This window comes from Giraffa tippelskirchi, chromosome 5 (genome assembly GCF_054371585.1).
Source record: "Giraffa tippelskirchi isolate mGirTip1 chromosome 5, T2T-mGirTip1v1.2.pri, whole genome shotgun sequence".
Lineage (NCBI taxonomy): Eukaryota > Metazoa > Chordata > Mammalia > Artiodactyla > Giraffidae > Giraffa > Giraffa tippelskirchi.
In genome coordinates this window covers 20017108-20034021 of record NC_137279.1, presented here as the reverse complement: position 1 = coordinate 20034021, position 16914 = coordinate 20017108, and the positions used below count along the sequence as shown (strand labels likewise).

At 35.7% G+C, this 16914-nt stretch overlaps 1 protein-coding gene across 16 annotated transcripts in view; it reads left to right on the top strand.

Moving 5' to 3' along the window:
• RALGPS2 (Ral GEF with PH domain and SH3 binding motif 2) overlaps positions 1–16914 on the top strand; it is a 163675-nt gene that overhangs the window by 39629 nt on the left and 107132 nt on the right. For all 16 annotated transcript variants that reach the window (XR_014052422.1, XR_014052423.1, XR_014052424.1 and 13 more), the window contains exons 2-4: positions 3573–3717; positions 9919–10023; positions 11315–11365. Coding sequence is in view for 11 of the 16 variants with exons in the window: in XM_081485981.1 (XP_081342107.1) it covers positions 3661–3717; positions 9919–10023; positions 11315–11365 (213 nt within the window). In the remaining 5 variants the exon portion in view is untranslated. The remainder of the gene's footprint in view (positions 1–3572; positions 3718–9918; positions 10024–11314; positions 11366–16914) is intronic.

The following is a 16914-nucleotide window of genomic DNA, read 5'->3' as shown; positions in this document are numbered from 1 at the left end:
GTTGAAATTGTCATTTCTATTTTCATATTTTTTCCTTATAATTGTCTATTTGAATTTTTTAATGTGATTATGTACAAAGGCATTAAGGTTACTTTTGGTTTTCACTGTTAGGGCTTGATTGAATAGCTTTTAATCTGTGTAGTTTTTTCTTCTTCTCCAGAGTTTTAGTGAGATTAATTTTTGTTACTGAGAGTTTAAGCCAACATGTATAAGCATATCAATTCTGTATTATCTGAATGTTTCCAAAGAAATTGTACTAATTAATTGCATTTCACTATTTTCCTTATAGTTGCTTAACTCTTCTATTTTGTAAAATTACTAAGTGTTTTTTTAGCATAATATTCCTAATGATGATAGCATAAATTATTTTAGAAAAGAATATGTAACTGGTATTATGATAGGAGATTAATTAGTGAGAAGTTGTCACTTTAACTTTACCTTCTTGGTATTTTTGTTTTGAATAAAATAATTTTCTCTCCTAAAAAAATAAAATGAAAAGTATTGGGTTTCTTGGTGGGGATACTATTGAGAAGGTGAGAGGTTAGGAGACTAATTGATTTTGCCTTTTATTTAACAATCTGATTTGGGCTTCCCTGGTGGCTCAGCTGGTAAAGAAAACTCCTGCAGTGTGAGAGACCTGAGTTCGATGCCTGGGTGGGAAGATCCCCTGGAGAAGGGAAGGGCTACCCACTCCAGTATTCTGGCCTGGAGAATTCCATGAACTGTGTAGTCTGTGGGGTCGCAAAGAGTTGGACACAACTGAGTGACTTTCACTTTCTTTTTTTCTTTCTTTCTTGTGACCTCAAGCAAGGAGCTAAATCTGCGCATTTCAGGTTTTCTATTTGAGGATTATATTGCTTGGAAAGAAGCAGTATTGCTGTTTGGGGATTATATTGAAACACTGTGCCTGTCTGGGGATTTAAACCTTTCTAAAGGACAGATTAACTGTTTCTAGAAGTTTCCGAAGAGAATAGTAGGAAATAATTTAACTAAGAAAAGCGCTACTGTGATGTTGTTGTTTACTGTGAATGATTGTGCTGTTTATACATAGTACTAGGAAAAGTAAATAATATTAAAGCATGTATTTGTCTTATCCAATTTGAACATTTTTGTGTGCAAAGCACAGAAATGTATTGAGGCACATGTTGTAAAAATTAACCCATGCCTGTCTCTTAGGACTTGCAGTGTTTTTATGGTATTGTATGAGGCTTTGTTGTACTTGAATGCTTTTAAATACTATTGACATGTAGTACATTTGTAAGTGATTATTAGAATAAGACTTTCATTAAGGTATGCTTTGCTGTCTTTCACATAATGGATTTTAATATGACAATTTTCATTAGGATATTTGAATGACTTTTTAATTAAACATAGGCAGAATGAATGATTCTTTACTGTTAGTTGTTTACAAATGTATTAGTGTTTACTCCTGGTATATTACCTGCCTTTCAGTAAATATTAACCATAAAATTTATATGTTTGATATGTAAGTTAGACTAAGGATACATTTTTTTTTAACGATTAGATGCATTTTTCTTAACACTAGGGGGCACTCTTGATTTATGAATTCATATCTAGATTAATCAAGTGCAGAATGTGGAATAAAATTAAATTGTTTGAAAACATTTCATTGCAAACTGAATGTTGCCTTCAGAAAGAATTAGGATTATCAAGTTCATTTTGGATAGTAGCGTAAATATAAGTGATTCTTAGTAAAATTCTTAAGAATAAACAAAGTTAATAAAATGAAATACTGTAGATTGGAGGACATTAAAGTATTTCTGTGCTCTATTCCTTTTCACATTGGTTTTCCAAATGATTACTTTAAAAATCATTGTTCCTAATATATTTCTAATTTAAAAAATTCTAGCACAGTGTTTTGCTCATAGCAGGTACTTAAGATATATCTGAAGAAATGAAGATAAATTTAGGATGTGACTGAAGGCTGCTACCAGTATTAAAAATTTTTAAGCAGTTGAATACCAGCAACATTTTTTTGCTGCATCTGGGAAACATATTTTAGGCATTCTCTTTTATTGTTTCTGCAGTCAGGATGTTGCTGATGCCCACCAACATGTGTTTTGTCAGAGGTGTATTCCTAAGGTTTGTTTTTTTTTTTTTAATTAGAAGATTCTCTTGAATTTAAGTTTCTAGTGGATTCAGTAGCTATTAGTCAGAATGTGCGTCATTATAACAGCTCTCTTAACGTGTGTCAGCACTGTTTTAGGTGCTTTGCATGTATTAATTTCTCATCACCACTCTGTGAAGTAGGTACTTCTCTCTGTTTTATAGGTAAGGAGATTGAGCACAGAAAAGGTAAACAGTTCACTGGGTTTAAACTTAGGCAGTTTTGTTCTGTAGTTTGTGCTTCCAAATCACTGCCATACGTTGCTTTTCCAGAGAAAGGAAACTTAGCATTTCGAGCGAATTAGTATCTCATGCTCAGTTTGTTAAGTGGATATAATTTCATAATGTACAACATAGGGAATGTAGTCAGTAATACTGTTAATAACTATGTGTGGTGACAGATGGTTACTAGCCTTATTGTGGTGGTCATTGTAATGTGTAAAAATGTCAAATCCCTATGTTGTATAGCTGAAACTAATTAGTAATGTAAGTCAATTGTACTTCAATAAAAATACACTTTTAAATACCTAATTGATAGACACTTATCATTTCTCTTCTGGAAAATATCATAGAAATTTAACGTTGGAAAGGGGCCTTACCCTGTTTAGAGGAAGAAATTGCCTCCGAGATAGGTCAAGTTACCAACATACCCATCTAGGAGGCAGTTTTCTTTGTGGAAAGGGATTAGAATCACAAGTAAACGTTTTGAGTTTCAGTAAAGTAGAAAAAATATGGTAATGTGGAAAAAATATTTGACAAGAATTTCAGATGGCTTGAATTTTATTCTTGACTCTTCATTTACCAGCCTGAGACAGTGTTTGTGTTATTACTATAACGAAATCTTCCTTAATTAGTCTTACTGGTCATTGTGAAGATCAGTGAGATAATGGATTGAGGCTATTCAATAAGCTTTAAAGCCCTATACAAATAAATATATATATATATCATATATTGTTATTTTTATAACATGTGATATCTTTATAAATAATAATTTGTTTTTAATTATTTGTGATATCTTTGTACTTGTAAACTTTTTAACTGTAGGTTATCAGCAATGCTAACCTTATTCAGTATGGTTGATTTAGGGATGTCATTTAGATCTCTAAGACGTTATTTTGTTAGGCCATGTGTTACTTTGCAAGATTTTTTTTTACACTTTTTATTTTCTTAAAGCAAACACTTTAAAAAAATTTCTAACAATAAATGAAAAATTATATCTTTGTTTTGCTGATAAAGAACATAACAGTAGCATGTATTGAACGTATGTGTTGAAAGTAGCGTAATAGGATTGTCCTCAGACTGGATTTACTGATTTAACTGAAATGAAAAACAGAATTTGGTAAACTGGAAGTATTTTATTTTGGGGCATGGTGAGAGGTATGGGTTTGTTTTCTTAAACTTCCAATCAGACACATGGTTAAAGTTTTCTGTTTATTTTTTTACAGGAATCATAATGTATTTGTGGCCTTGGACGTGAAGCAGTCAGTCTTCTGTTGCTATTAAATAGCGTCAGGGACTGATGTTGTGGGAAGCATGGACCTAATGAACGGGCAGGCAAGCAATGTTAATATTGCTGCTACTGCTTCTGAGGTAAGATAAGACGTTTAAGAAGTTTAGTTGTAAAATTTCTTACCTGGCATTTCTAATTTTTTAAGTGTTATGGTTGGTTACAGATTTAAATCAGAGCTTGAGAAAAGAGTTAACAGGCTTTTCAGTTTTTTTAAAAACTGTTTCAATTGTACCATCCGTGTGTTCATTGTACATTTTAGGAGTTAATTCCTACCTAATTAATATAATTAACAGATAATGATTAGTTAAAACCCTTTTTTAGTTTTAGTTTTGCAGGATGCATAGGATTTCTTTTTAAGGTGTTTTCACATTATATGAACCTTGAGGGCAGTAGCACAGGTGGGGCAAAGAATGATCATGTCGCCGCCGTCAGATTCCTTGATTCCAAGCCTGTTGAAGGAGATTGAAAAACCATTAGGCTGGAGTGTTGAAAGGGCTCTTCTGGTGATGTAGCTCAGACTGTTAGAGATGGAGATGAAGACTGAGCTAGATGCTGCTCATCTCTCTGGTTAATGGATTATGATTTTATTTTTGCCCCACCCCCACCCCCCTTCTTTTGCTTTGTCTATAGATCTAGAGTACTTGGCTGTTTCCCGTAATACTTTCAGCATCTAGCTTCTGTATTTCCCCTTTATTTTATCCGTACCACAGAGGATGAGAAAAAATGTTTGACACTTGTACACCTTGACTTCAGAGTTCCTTGGTAATTTCAGCTTCATTTTGCCCAAGCCAATTTACTTAGGCCTTGCTGTCATTAGAATATTCTCAGTCAGCAGTTTCAATTATTTTTTGTATGTAGATGATTTCCATATTTTTAACTCTAGTCTGGCTTCCATTACAAATTTTATTAAGCATTTCTGATGGACCAGACATTTTACTTATAATATGAATAAAATCAGTTTACTTGTTTCTCTCCTGCTGTACTACTTGTAAAGAAAATAGCTCACCCCCTTTCTCTGACTTCCATTAGTAACATCACTATTTCCTTAGCATCTAAGTTCAGATCTATAGATTTTTGCATGAACCTGCTTCTCCTTTGCCCAGCACAACCATTTTCACATCACAGCAGGGAGAGTCCATTAGCAGAACATAAGTTGAAATCCTCTGTAATGTAATCATCGAGTAGCATCTTGAGTCCTGCCTGCACTCAAGTGGGGAGGATTACACAGGCCAGCGACACCAAGAGATAGAGAATGCCTGGCAGCCGTCTTAGAGCTCATCCACCACAGCTTATCTCTGAGAGCCAGTCCTGTTCTCCTTTTTTCTACTAGTAGCATCTTAGTTTGGTCATTTATTATTTCTTGTCTAGAATATTGTAGTAGCCTTTTATTTTGATCTTGCACTCCTATTCTCTGCTGGTTTTGGTCCATTTGACTATAACTCACTTTTAATAGTCTTAAAATACAGTTACACTTTATTGTATTCCTGAACTGTCCATGGTTCCTCATTACCTACTAACTAAATACCCATGACATTCAGCCCTGAATTTAAGACTTTTCTCAAAATGGACTTAAATTTTCTTTCTAATGGATTTAACTACCACTGATTCTCTACTAGAAATTTATATTCTAATGAAAGAATACTACATCTTGCTGATGTTTGTATAAACCCTCAGCTTTTTCTATTTTAAATGCTATGCTTTTATGAAAGTTGTCTCCTGATTCCCTAAACAGGAGCTTTCTTCTTTTTGAAACTATCAATTTTAAAACAATTTTTTTTTAATCATTTTTTTCCATAAATTTGTACATAGCTTTTCTTCCTCCTTGAGGCATGTATTATATGTTTGTAAATATGTCTGTATTGCATGTGTATTTACTTGGTATCTTTATAATCATATTTCTTAACTTTGTTAAATGTATGTGGGTATATGATGGTATATTTATGACTTTGTGTCCTGAAATATATGAGGTAATATTATAGGAAACAGTACAGAATTGTTCGTTAAATAAAACAGATCATTTCACTTGTATAAAAATTTATGTTGGCTTTTCTAAAAGTAGATGAATTCCATCAGACCTCAGAGTAGTTTAATTTAGTATATGAGAAGTAAGGGTAGAAAGTCTGCCTTTTAAATTGTTTTCCTGCTGTGGCAAGAAAATAAAATTAAAAATACATATTTTTCTTCCCTCTCTTAAAATAAAGCTGTTTTAACATATCAAAATACAAGCTTCTCAGAAATGCGATAACCTTACCCATCTATCTCTACCTTTTAGACCTAACCTGTGCTTAAGTGTCTGGTATCAGTAGAGGGGTGGTGAACTTTTTTCATACAATTAGAAGTATCAATAGTTTTTTAGTCTTTCAGTGGATAAACAATGACTACGGTGCACTTAGTGTACATTATGTCTCAGTACTGCTTCAGTTCAGTTCAGTCGCTCAGTCATGTCCAACTCTTTGTGACCCCATGGACTGCAGCATGCCAGGCCTCCCTGTCCATCACCAACTCCCAAAGTTTACCCAAACTCATGTCCATTGAGTCAGTGATGCCATCCAACCATCTCATCCTCTGTTGTCCCCTTCTCCTCCCACCCTCAATCTTTCCCAGCATCAGGATCTTTTCCAGTGAGTCAGTTCTTCGCATCAGGTGGCCAAAGTATTGGAGTTTCAGCTTCAACATCAGTCCTTCCAATGAACACTCAGGACTGATCTCCGTTAGGATGGACTGGTTGGATCTCCTTGCAGTCCAAGGGACTCTCAAGAGTCTTCTCCAACACCACAGTTCAAAAGGACCAGTTCTTCGGCACTCAGCTTTCTTTATAGTCCAACTCTCACATCCATACATGACTACTGGAAAAACCATAGCTCTGAATAGACGGACCTTTGTTGGCAAAGTAATGTCTCTGCTTTTTAATATGCTGTCTAGGTTGGTCATAAGTTTCCTTCCAAGGAGTAAGCATCTTTTAATTTCATGGCTGCAGTCACCATCTGCAGTGATTTTGGAGCCCAAAAAAATAAAGTCTGCCACTGTTTCCACTGTTTCCCCATCTATTTGCCATGAAGTGATGGGACCAGATGCCATGATCTTTGTTTTCTGAATGTTGAGCTTTAAGCCAACTTTTTCACTCTCCTCTTTCACTTTCATCAAGAGGCTCTTTAGTTCTTCACTTTCTGCCATCAGGGTGGTATCATCCGCATATCTGAGGTTTTTGGTATTTCTCCTGTCAATCTTGATTCCAGCTTGTGCTTCAATACTGCTTAGCTTCTTATCAATACCAACCTATTTATTGGCAGTGGGGAAGCAGGTGGAAGCACATCACTCATAATTTTTTAAGCCCCTGCTAATGGTTTCTAAGAAGGAAAGGAGGAAAATGATTATTCATTTTGATAAGCAATAAGATTGCCATTATGATTTGCTCACTTGTTTTGAATGAGTTAGAAACTTGGAGAAAATTAGCAAGTTATACTTAAAATAAATGTATTTACCTGGCAGAATATATTTATTATTTGGTAGTTACTGGATTAGTATATAGTGTTTAACTGATATCTATTTGAATTATTGACATGAATAAATTTCTGTTAGTCTTGGAATATAAAATAACATTGTTGGCATACTGTAAGCTAGTCATAGTTACAGAGATCAAACACATGGAATAACATAAATATATGAAATCCATTTATGAGACTTTGGGTTTCTGCTCAGACACATAAAGAGCTTGGAATTCATGACTCCTGTCCTCACAGCTTGAAAAAAGCTGAACAGACTGAAAACCTGCTCTATTGGAAAACTGATATCACAGAGCAAATTGACAAGTGATGCCCTGAATACTGGAGAGAGAAGCAAATACAGAGAATCACTGTTTACCAAGAGCAGAAATCACTGGAGTCAGGAAAGGGTAGGAAAATTTACTGTAGTTGACAAGCTGCTAGAGGTTCTGTGTGGACTAGCTTGAGAGTTAAGATATACTGGGGGCTTAGTTTTAGGCCTCCCACTCCACTTTTGTGAATTTTACCTCTAGGAGCCCCACCAAGTTTTCATAGTGAGGATCATAGAAAAATCCCTCATGCTTCCAGCAGGAGGAGGGGAAAGTAACCATTTTGAAATATACTAGAGGGAAGTAATCATTCTCAAATATGCCAAGCATGTTCTTTTCTCCACCTGTCCTCAGGGGAAACTTTACCAGATCCTAACCCACCTGGGGAAAGAGAAATACCCAACTCCGAGCCCTCCAGCCTTCTTGTCTTACTTTCTAAGGGGAATCTGGGGTACTGAGAATCACCTAAGGTCACAGCCCAAGGGCACAGGCTCACCAAAGTAACAGACCATAGGACCGTGGAACATGTCCCCTCTTCCTACTTCCCACACCTTACCACCACATCAACAGGGTTCCTGTATGATAATAAAGGATCACAGCCTAAAGAACTTCAAGGCACATACTCTTCTCTAAGGAGTTTGTAGGGAAACCCAGAGACAAAAACAAGAACGCTACAGGAAAGTGAAGACACCTCTGGCCACAGCAAATAATAAACAACATAACTCCTATCTAGATAAACATAAACTCTTACACTAAAGGCCTATTTACCTCAGTTTCTGTTACCCACTAAGTCACATCTGACTTTCAACAAATTTTAAGACATGCTGAAAGGTAACCAGAAAAGCTTAGATTGAAGAGGCAAAGCAAGCAATGCAGTAAGAGGCTCAAATATGGCAAGAGATTTTGGAAATAACAGGCTGGGGATGAAAATAACCATGATTAATAATGTTAAGAGCTCTAATGGAAAAAAAAATGGACAACAGGCAAGAATAGATGGGTAATATAAGGAATATTGAAACTTGGAATCAAAATGAAAAGCTAGAAATCAAAAACATTGTACCAGAAATGAAGAATGACTTTGATTGGCTCACCAGTAGACTGATGACCAGCAGACACCTAAGGAAAGAATCGGTGAACCTGAAGACATGTCAGTGGAATCTTCCCAAGCTGAAGTGCAATGAGAAAAATAGAACGAGGAAAATGGAACTCAATATTCAAGAATGGTGGGGCCATTGACAAAAGGTGTAGTGTACACATAATGGAACTAACAGAGGAGGAGAAAGAGAAAGGAGCAGAAGAAATATTTGAAGTAATTAATGGTGCAGAATTTTCCAAAATTAATGACAGATCCCTTCCTTTGTAATGATTTTGATATTTAGTTGCTCCTGAAAGGGAAGGGAAAAGTAAAAATGAAGCATAATGACAAGTGCTCAAAACTAATGTATAATAGCTGTTAGGTTGACACACATATTATACCTCTGTTATTGATACTTTGGTTAATTTTTTGTGTCATTGACCGTAGCTTCATATTCTACCACCGTTTAACAGAACATGATCTGAATGTTCTTACAGTGCTTTTACTCTGATTTCAGTCAATGATTTGCAAAATGCTTCTTTATTTTGTAGTATAGATGAAGTGGAAATTTAACAGAAATAAGATTTTCAGAGCCAAAAGCCACCTTTTGTTCTACATATAGCAACAACAAATTCAAAATTAAACAGTAACCTTAAAGTAGAAAACACTTAAATTTGTACTGTAATAGGAAGGGCAGTTATCAATTGTATCATCACAGACAGTCACTTGACAGATAAGACTGGGTTATTTAGTTAATAAATTTTAAATGTTTTCCTGTGATTTATGTTAGGAAAATAATTTATCTTTTTCTTAATAAACATTAGTGTTAAAAATTATGAATGAATGTATCCCCCCCTTTTTTTTTTATCTCATTTGAAAATCATTGAGCTTATTAAAATCTTTCATTTCTGTTGGAAATGATAGGAGGTCGCGGTGAGGAAAACTGACAGGAAAATGACTTACTTGCACACCTAAAAATCTAAAGTTGAGGTTAAATTTAGGAACTGACTCATTTGAAAAGACCCTGATGCTGCGAAAGATTGAAGGCAAGAGGAGAAGGGGACGACAGAGGATGAGATGGTTGGATGGCATCACCGACTCAATGGGCATGAGTTTGAATAAGCTCTGAGAGTTGAGGGAATCCTGGCATGCTGCGGTCCATGGGGTGGCAAAGAGTCAGACGTGACTGAGCGACTGAACTGACTGACAGGTTAAATTTTACATTGCCTGACCCTTTTCCCAGTGCTCTTCCAACTAAGCAGTCTGTTCCAACTAACTTTACTACAGAATTTGTTAACTCAGTATTCTTAGCTTAGTTTTAGGACCAGTCTAGTTTCCTTGATACTGACTGCAAGACAGTTTTTCAATGGCTGCATTTTTTTTTTAATTTAACAGAAAAGTAGCAGTTCTGAATCATTAAGTGACAAAGGTTCTGAATTGAAGAAAAGTTTTGATGCTGTGGTATTTGATGTCCTTAAGGTTACACCAGAAGAATATGCGGTAAGTCTTCCACCTCTTGTTCTCCAGTTTTTGCACATAATTTACATATTGGTACTATTCAATTAGAATTTGTAGGCCCAGCAGAGGAGATGTTAAAAAAAAAAAGAAACAAACTGGATGTGGGAATAAATGGGGAGAGTAGCACAATGATGGAGCAAGCAGAGGAATGAAATGGAGAAGGTGAAAAAAAAAATCCAATGATATTTTTAGAGGAGCTTTGTAGGTTACACTATCAACTTGGTAAGTAATAGTAAGTATTTACCTTTATGACAGTTGGTTTTGTCTCTACCTATACCTCCTCCCCAAGCTAAATGTACTTTATTGATTGGCATAGGTAGGAAAGAAGTACTTTTACTTTTTCGTAAATGAGAAAAAGTTGAAGGCATTATTGCATTGTCATGAAGGATACCTAGAAAAACTTAATTCTTAACTGACAAGTGTTCATTTATTTATGTTATCTTTTTTCCTTTAGCTTGTTAGCAGAATATACTGGTTTCCTGATTTTGAACTGCTCTTCCATTCCAGGAATAAACTTTAATATATTGCTAGGTTTTGTTTTATATCTGTAGCCACAAGAAAGAGAGGTCCATAATCATGTGAAGACCTTCAATATGAGTTGCCACTGGTGTAGAGTCAGTTACTTTTTATAAATTGGGAAAAATACCCTTGTGTTATTATCACGTTTTATATGCCTGTTTGAGTAGATATGATTTAATAGTCATAGCAATGCCACTGCTTTATAAACCAGTAGATCCAATTTTTCTTTTTTATTTTGATTTAGTGTATGTATATGGGCTTCCCTGGTGGCTTAGATGGTCAAGAATCCGCCTGCAATGCAGAAGACCCAGGTTCAATCCCTGGGTCAGGAAGATCCCCTGGAGAAGGAAATGGCAAGCCACTCCAGTATTTTTGCCTGGGAAATCCCACGGAAAGAGGAGCCTGGCGGGCTACAGTCCATAGGGTTGAAAAGAGTCAGGCACAACTGAACAACTAACACAAGCAGTGTATGACCATGTTCAAACTTTTAAAATTATTTTTGTTTATTTTGTAGCTTTACCTCACTTGTCTCACAGGAAAATATAAAAGGCATGAGACAAGTAGAAATAATTGTATTTAATGGTGTAAGGACTAAATTTTCATTTTTTTAAGCCCTTATAAAATTGGGACTTTTTTCTAGTAAAGATTTGAGTACTCTGTATTTTAGTACAGACTGTAATTTTAATTTCAAATATATGTCATATTATGGCATGCCAAAGAAGAAATTGTAAAATTTTTTTACTTTTTATTTCAGGGTCAGATAACACTAATGGATGTTCCAGTATTTAAAGCCATTCAACCGGATGTGAGTAGTTTTAAGAACTTCCCTTTAAAATGTGCAAAATGGTGAATTATAGTATCTCAAATTGAGAAGTTTTAGAAATGAAAAATTACACTTTATATTAATTTTTAAGTGTTTAAAGCTTTTGACATTATTCAGGCTTTGGAAACTCATGGCATTCATAGCTATACACTGTTGGTCCTAGATGAGACTGAGTCATTTTGGTTGATTTGGCTTCATCACTTTACTGAAGGGGGCTTAAACTTAGGAAGGTTGGATGATTTACCTGAGGCTTTGAATCTTTTTAATAGGATAATGAGAGTAAGCTACTGGGTTTCACAACTCACTTCAGTAATCTTTTCCCTTGTACCTTAATTTTATGACTTTATAATATGACTGTGTGTTGACACTTTGGAAGAGAGAGAGAGAAGGAAAGCACTTTTTGCTTTTATTAAGGAGACGATTATGTGTCTAGCCATTTATTACACTGTGTGTGTATGTATGTTCCCGTCGTTATCACAACCTGAATATGTTAGTATCTATTTTACTGATGAGGAAACAGAATGGCAGTTGTCCCTGATTACAGCTTAGTATTGGAACTGATTTTCAGACTCTAAAAATTGATGTTTTTCCACTCTTATCAGGTAAGAATATACATATGACTTTGTATCCCCAAACTAAGTCATTGATAATACTGATATATTCAGTACCTTAAGACAGATATATTTTTAGTTCTTTCAGAACAAAATATAGTGTATTTGTTATAATATTTTCAAGTCCACTATAACATAGATGTTAGAGAAAATATCTGTATCTTCAGTGGCATAGACAGTCCTATGTTTTTCAAGTTACTTAATGTCTGAGTATCTCAAGTTTGTCACTTATAAAATGAAAGCATGGGCCTAAATGATCTCTGAGTCTTTGTTATATCCACCTTATGTTTTTAAGGTGTTATGTTATAAAAACCTTATGTTTTTTTCCCTTTCTCCCCATACCTTGGAGGGCACTCTGAAACCATTAGTTTAGCAACAGAGGAAGCAGAACAATCTAGTCTATAAATAAGGCACAAACAGGAAAATGGCTTTTATATTTAAATGATAGTAACTGAAATACTCATTTCCTCATATCCTTGAACAAAACAAACTAAATTCTTCATAAAAAGTACAATGTTTTGCCCTAAAGTTCAGTCATCTTCTCTTTTCATGCGTGCTCAGGCACTTTAGTCATGTGTAACTATTTGCAACCTTATGGACGGTCACCTGCCAGGCTCCTCTGTCCATGGGATTCTCCAGGCAAGGATACTGGAGTGGGTTGCCGTGCCCTCCTCCAAGGAGTCTTCCCAACCCAGGGATTGAACCCGCATCTTTTATGTCTCCTGCATTGGCAGGTGGGTTCTTTACCACTAGCGCCACCTCTTCTGTTTAGACATTTTTTTTTCCTTTTGAATAAACTGCAATTACTATATTTCTAGAAGTTTCATACAAGATTAATGCCATCCAGTAGAAATATGTGAACCATTTATGTAACTTTACATTTTCTACAAAGTGAAAAGAAACAAGTAAAATTAATTTAATAATTGTATTTAACTCGCAGCATCCAAAATAGTATCACTTCAACCTGTAATCAGTATAAAAATTATTGAGATGTTTTACTCTCTTTTTTCTGTGCTAAGACTTTGAGATTCAGTGTATTTTGTACAATTACAGGACATCTTGCCACATTGCAGGTGCTCCATAGCCGTATGTGGCAAGGGGTTGAATACTGAAGGTCTAGCAGTGACTGCGTATGGACATGAGCTTCAAGTCAATGGGAATTTTTTATTTCCCTGGAACATCTAACTGTGCTTTGTGAACTTCATAGAAGTGAACCTTAAAAATTCCCTTGACCCCACTTCCTGGTCTAATTTAACACTGATCGTGTTGATTTTTTTTTTAACCTAGCTCTCATATTTATCCATTCTGTCTCTACTCTCAACACCTTAATCAAAGACCCCATGGTAACTCAGCTGAATTGTTGGAGTGCCCTCTTTCCTGATCTGTCCACATTCACCCTGACCCTTCTAAACTTTCTCTACCCAGTAGCCAAGGTCATCTTTCAACATGTAAATCTGCTTTCATGATTCCTCTGTTTAGAATGCTTCAGTGGCTTCCTGTCACTCTGAGGATAAAGACAAACTATCCCAATATTGTCTACAAATCTCTTCAAAGTTTTGCCTCTTCCTACCTACTTCAACTTCATCTTGCACCTTTTCCACCTCTTTCTGGTCTAGCTGCAGTGGCCTTTTAGCCCCTCTCACCGCTGAGCCTGTGTGCATCCTAGTTAACTCCTATTCATCCTTCACTTCTCAAGTCAAGGTTGACTTTCTCAGCTGAGCTTTTTTCTCTTCCTACAGGCTCTCGCAGCACTTCCTACTACTTCACTGGATTTGTCAGTTGCAATTTTACATTTATGGGTTGTGGTTCAATAAGTATTTACTGAATGGCTGTTCTATGTCAGATGCTGGTTTATAGCACTGAAGAAACCAAAATTCCTGCCCTTGTGCATCTTACATTTGAGTAAAGTGAGCTAGTAGTGTGTCATGGAAAGTATCAGCCAGCCAGAAGAGGACAGGGCGTGAGGGCCATGAGAGCTGTGATTTTGCATAGGGTGATCAGAAAGGCTTCAGTGCAAAGGTGCCATCTGAGAAAGACCTGACTGAGATGAGAGAGCAAGCCATGCAGCTGTTTGAGGGGAAGAGTGGTCCAGGCAGACAGAACAGTGCCGATACATAGTGCTGTAAGTTTCTTTCTTAGTTCTTTTGGGAACAAAATACAGTGTATTTGGTGTAGTATATACAAGTCAACAATGGCCCTGAATACTTTTCCTTATACCTTTATTTTATGACTTTATAATAAGACTGTGTGTTGTATCCTAGAGACAAGAAAAAATCAAGGAAGGCATTTTTTAAACAGAATTAGACTAACATTTATTATGCATCTACCCACTGTAAACTATTTATTATGCTCACATAAGAGAAAAGATTACTGGAGTGAGGTGTGAAGCCCAGGGCAAAGGCCATTGAGCTCAGTGAGTGAGTGTGGGAGTCTAGTAGAAGGTGAGATGGGTAGAGAGGGCCAGATGGCATGGGACCTGGAGAACCATTTCTCTGAAAAAGATCGTAAGCTATGGACGGATTTTGAGGAAATGAGTGACATTTTCTGATTTGGGTTTTAAGTAGCTTCCTGACTACTGACCAGGGTGTGTGGGGAAGCAACATGGTGGGTAGGGGCAGGTACCAAGAACTGAATCAAGGAGACCAGGCGAGCGACGAAGGTGACTTGGGTCAGGGTGTGAAAGGAGGAGGTAGTGAGAAGTTGTCAGGCACTGTATGTTAAAGAGGAGTCAAGGATGATGGCAAGATTTTTGGCCTGACACCCGAAACATTTACTTCATAGCCTTTGAGATAGAAAATGGTTAGTATTGTGTTCATAGCTCCCTGGACTGCCATTTATAGAGAACAGAATATGCAGTGTAGTCTGTGGAGAAAGGCCAGAGGAGCAGATTTTGAAGGAAGAGCTTGAGTTTGGCTTTGGACATGTTTAGTTTTACATGTGTGTTGGACAGCCAAGGAGAATGCTGAGTTAGGTAATATATACTGTATTTTATATATATATATATATATATATATATATATATATATATATCCCCCCCCACCCCCAATTCAAACTGGAAATGTAAGTTTGGGAGTTGTCAGTGTAGAGATATTTAAAGCATGAGTGAGATTACCAAGAGTGAATATACTTGGAGAAAAGAAGTGACCTATTTAGTGTTGAGGAGGAGCTAGCAAAAGAAATTGAGACGCAGCACCTGGCGATTTAGGAGGAAACCTAGGATAGTGTGAAATTCAGTGAAGCAAGTGAAGGACATATTTTTAAGAAGGAAGGAGTGATCAGGTGTAAAGTGATGTTAATCCTGGGGCTTATATGTTTATTGCTTGCTACTTCCACTAGGTTTTAAGCTACATGAGGACACTAAGGACAGATACTTTTACTATTTTATCTGGCATGTAGTGGGAACTCAATATTTAGAATGAGAAAATGAACAGTGTTTAGTAAGTGTTTGTCCAACAAGAGAATTTTTTTTTTTTTTATTACAAAATTGGAGCAGTAACTCTGGGAAGAAGCAATGTAGCACCAAAATATTCTTGTCATGTATCCATCTCATATATCTTCAAGATTACGTTAACTCTGGCAGCATCAACAGGACTTTGTCACCTGGCAGAAAAACGTCTTCTGATTTATCCTGGGATATTTAAGACATGTAATAAGATGTAAAGTGTAAAAAGATGAAACTCTGTGTACCTACCTAGCCCAGTACCGTTGAAGCCACTCTGTGTCCTTCCATATTCACCTGTCTTCCCTCCTCCCACCAGAGGAACCACTATCCAGTATTGATCTGTATCATTCCTGTGCATTTAGTTATCGATTTTCTATAAGTGTATGTTCTCCCTTAGCAATATTTGCTTTTGCAGGTTTCAGATTTTTTATGTATGGTATCCTGTGATTTTCTTTTTTGTCTACTTATGTCCAACATTGTTGACTAGCATCCATGTTTATACTCTAGTGCATTACTGAGTTGTAGCACATTAATATCCTTATGTTTATTAAATACTGCCAAATTGTTTTCCATATTGTTTGTACAGATATTATTTGTTTATTATGTAAAACTCTTGCTATTGATAACTTTTAACAAAAGATTTTTTAAGTCATGCTGTTGTCCAGTCTAATGTATTAGTCTCATTTATTAGCATAAAATGAAATCTCTCTTACTATGTAGTCAGAATATTAACTTGATGACCAAATGAATTATTTTTGTTAAATCCAGATTTAACCTCAGATATGAAAAAACAGTGGTTATCACTGAACCAAATAAATTTATCTTCATGTTTCTGTCCATTATACCAATGTTCAAGTCTCTATAATTTTATATAAAGCTTTAAAAACTAGATATATATGAAACTATTTAAAAGATTGTTAGTTAAGTTACACTAAAACTGTTTTAGTCAAAATTTAGTATTCTCTGTATATATCCACATGTAACTTTATTTCAGGTGATGATTTATTCACATTTTCTGAAATAAAATGTTCTAAATTTGAGCTTTGAAGAATGTAGATTCTGAATCCAGCTATGTGGTTTAGTGATTTGATTTGCAAGTTGGTGATTGAACCACACAGGTCTCAGTTATCTGAAAATGAGACAATTTCTGAGTTACTTGCAACTTACATATTTCCCGTTAATTCCGTTCCCTATGTAGATCACTGCCATTCTTACCAGCTTGTGGAATTCTATATTCCCAAGTCTTTCATATCATGCAGAATTTATTTAAACTTTTGTCCCTAAACTTGTTCTTGAGTTGTAGAAAGAAAGTCCAGTTGTTTTCTCAGAATAAAGCTGTTTATCTGCCTGTCTGTTGCACTGTCTCCCTCAGAGTTGCTCAGGAAAAAAAGAAAAACTTGAAGCTTTTTGTTTCCCTCTGGAAACTATTGGCCTTATGTTTGAGATGTCAAAAATTATTTTTTATTATATAGAGACTA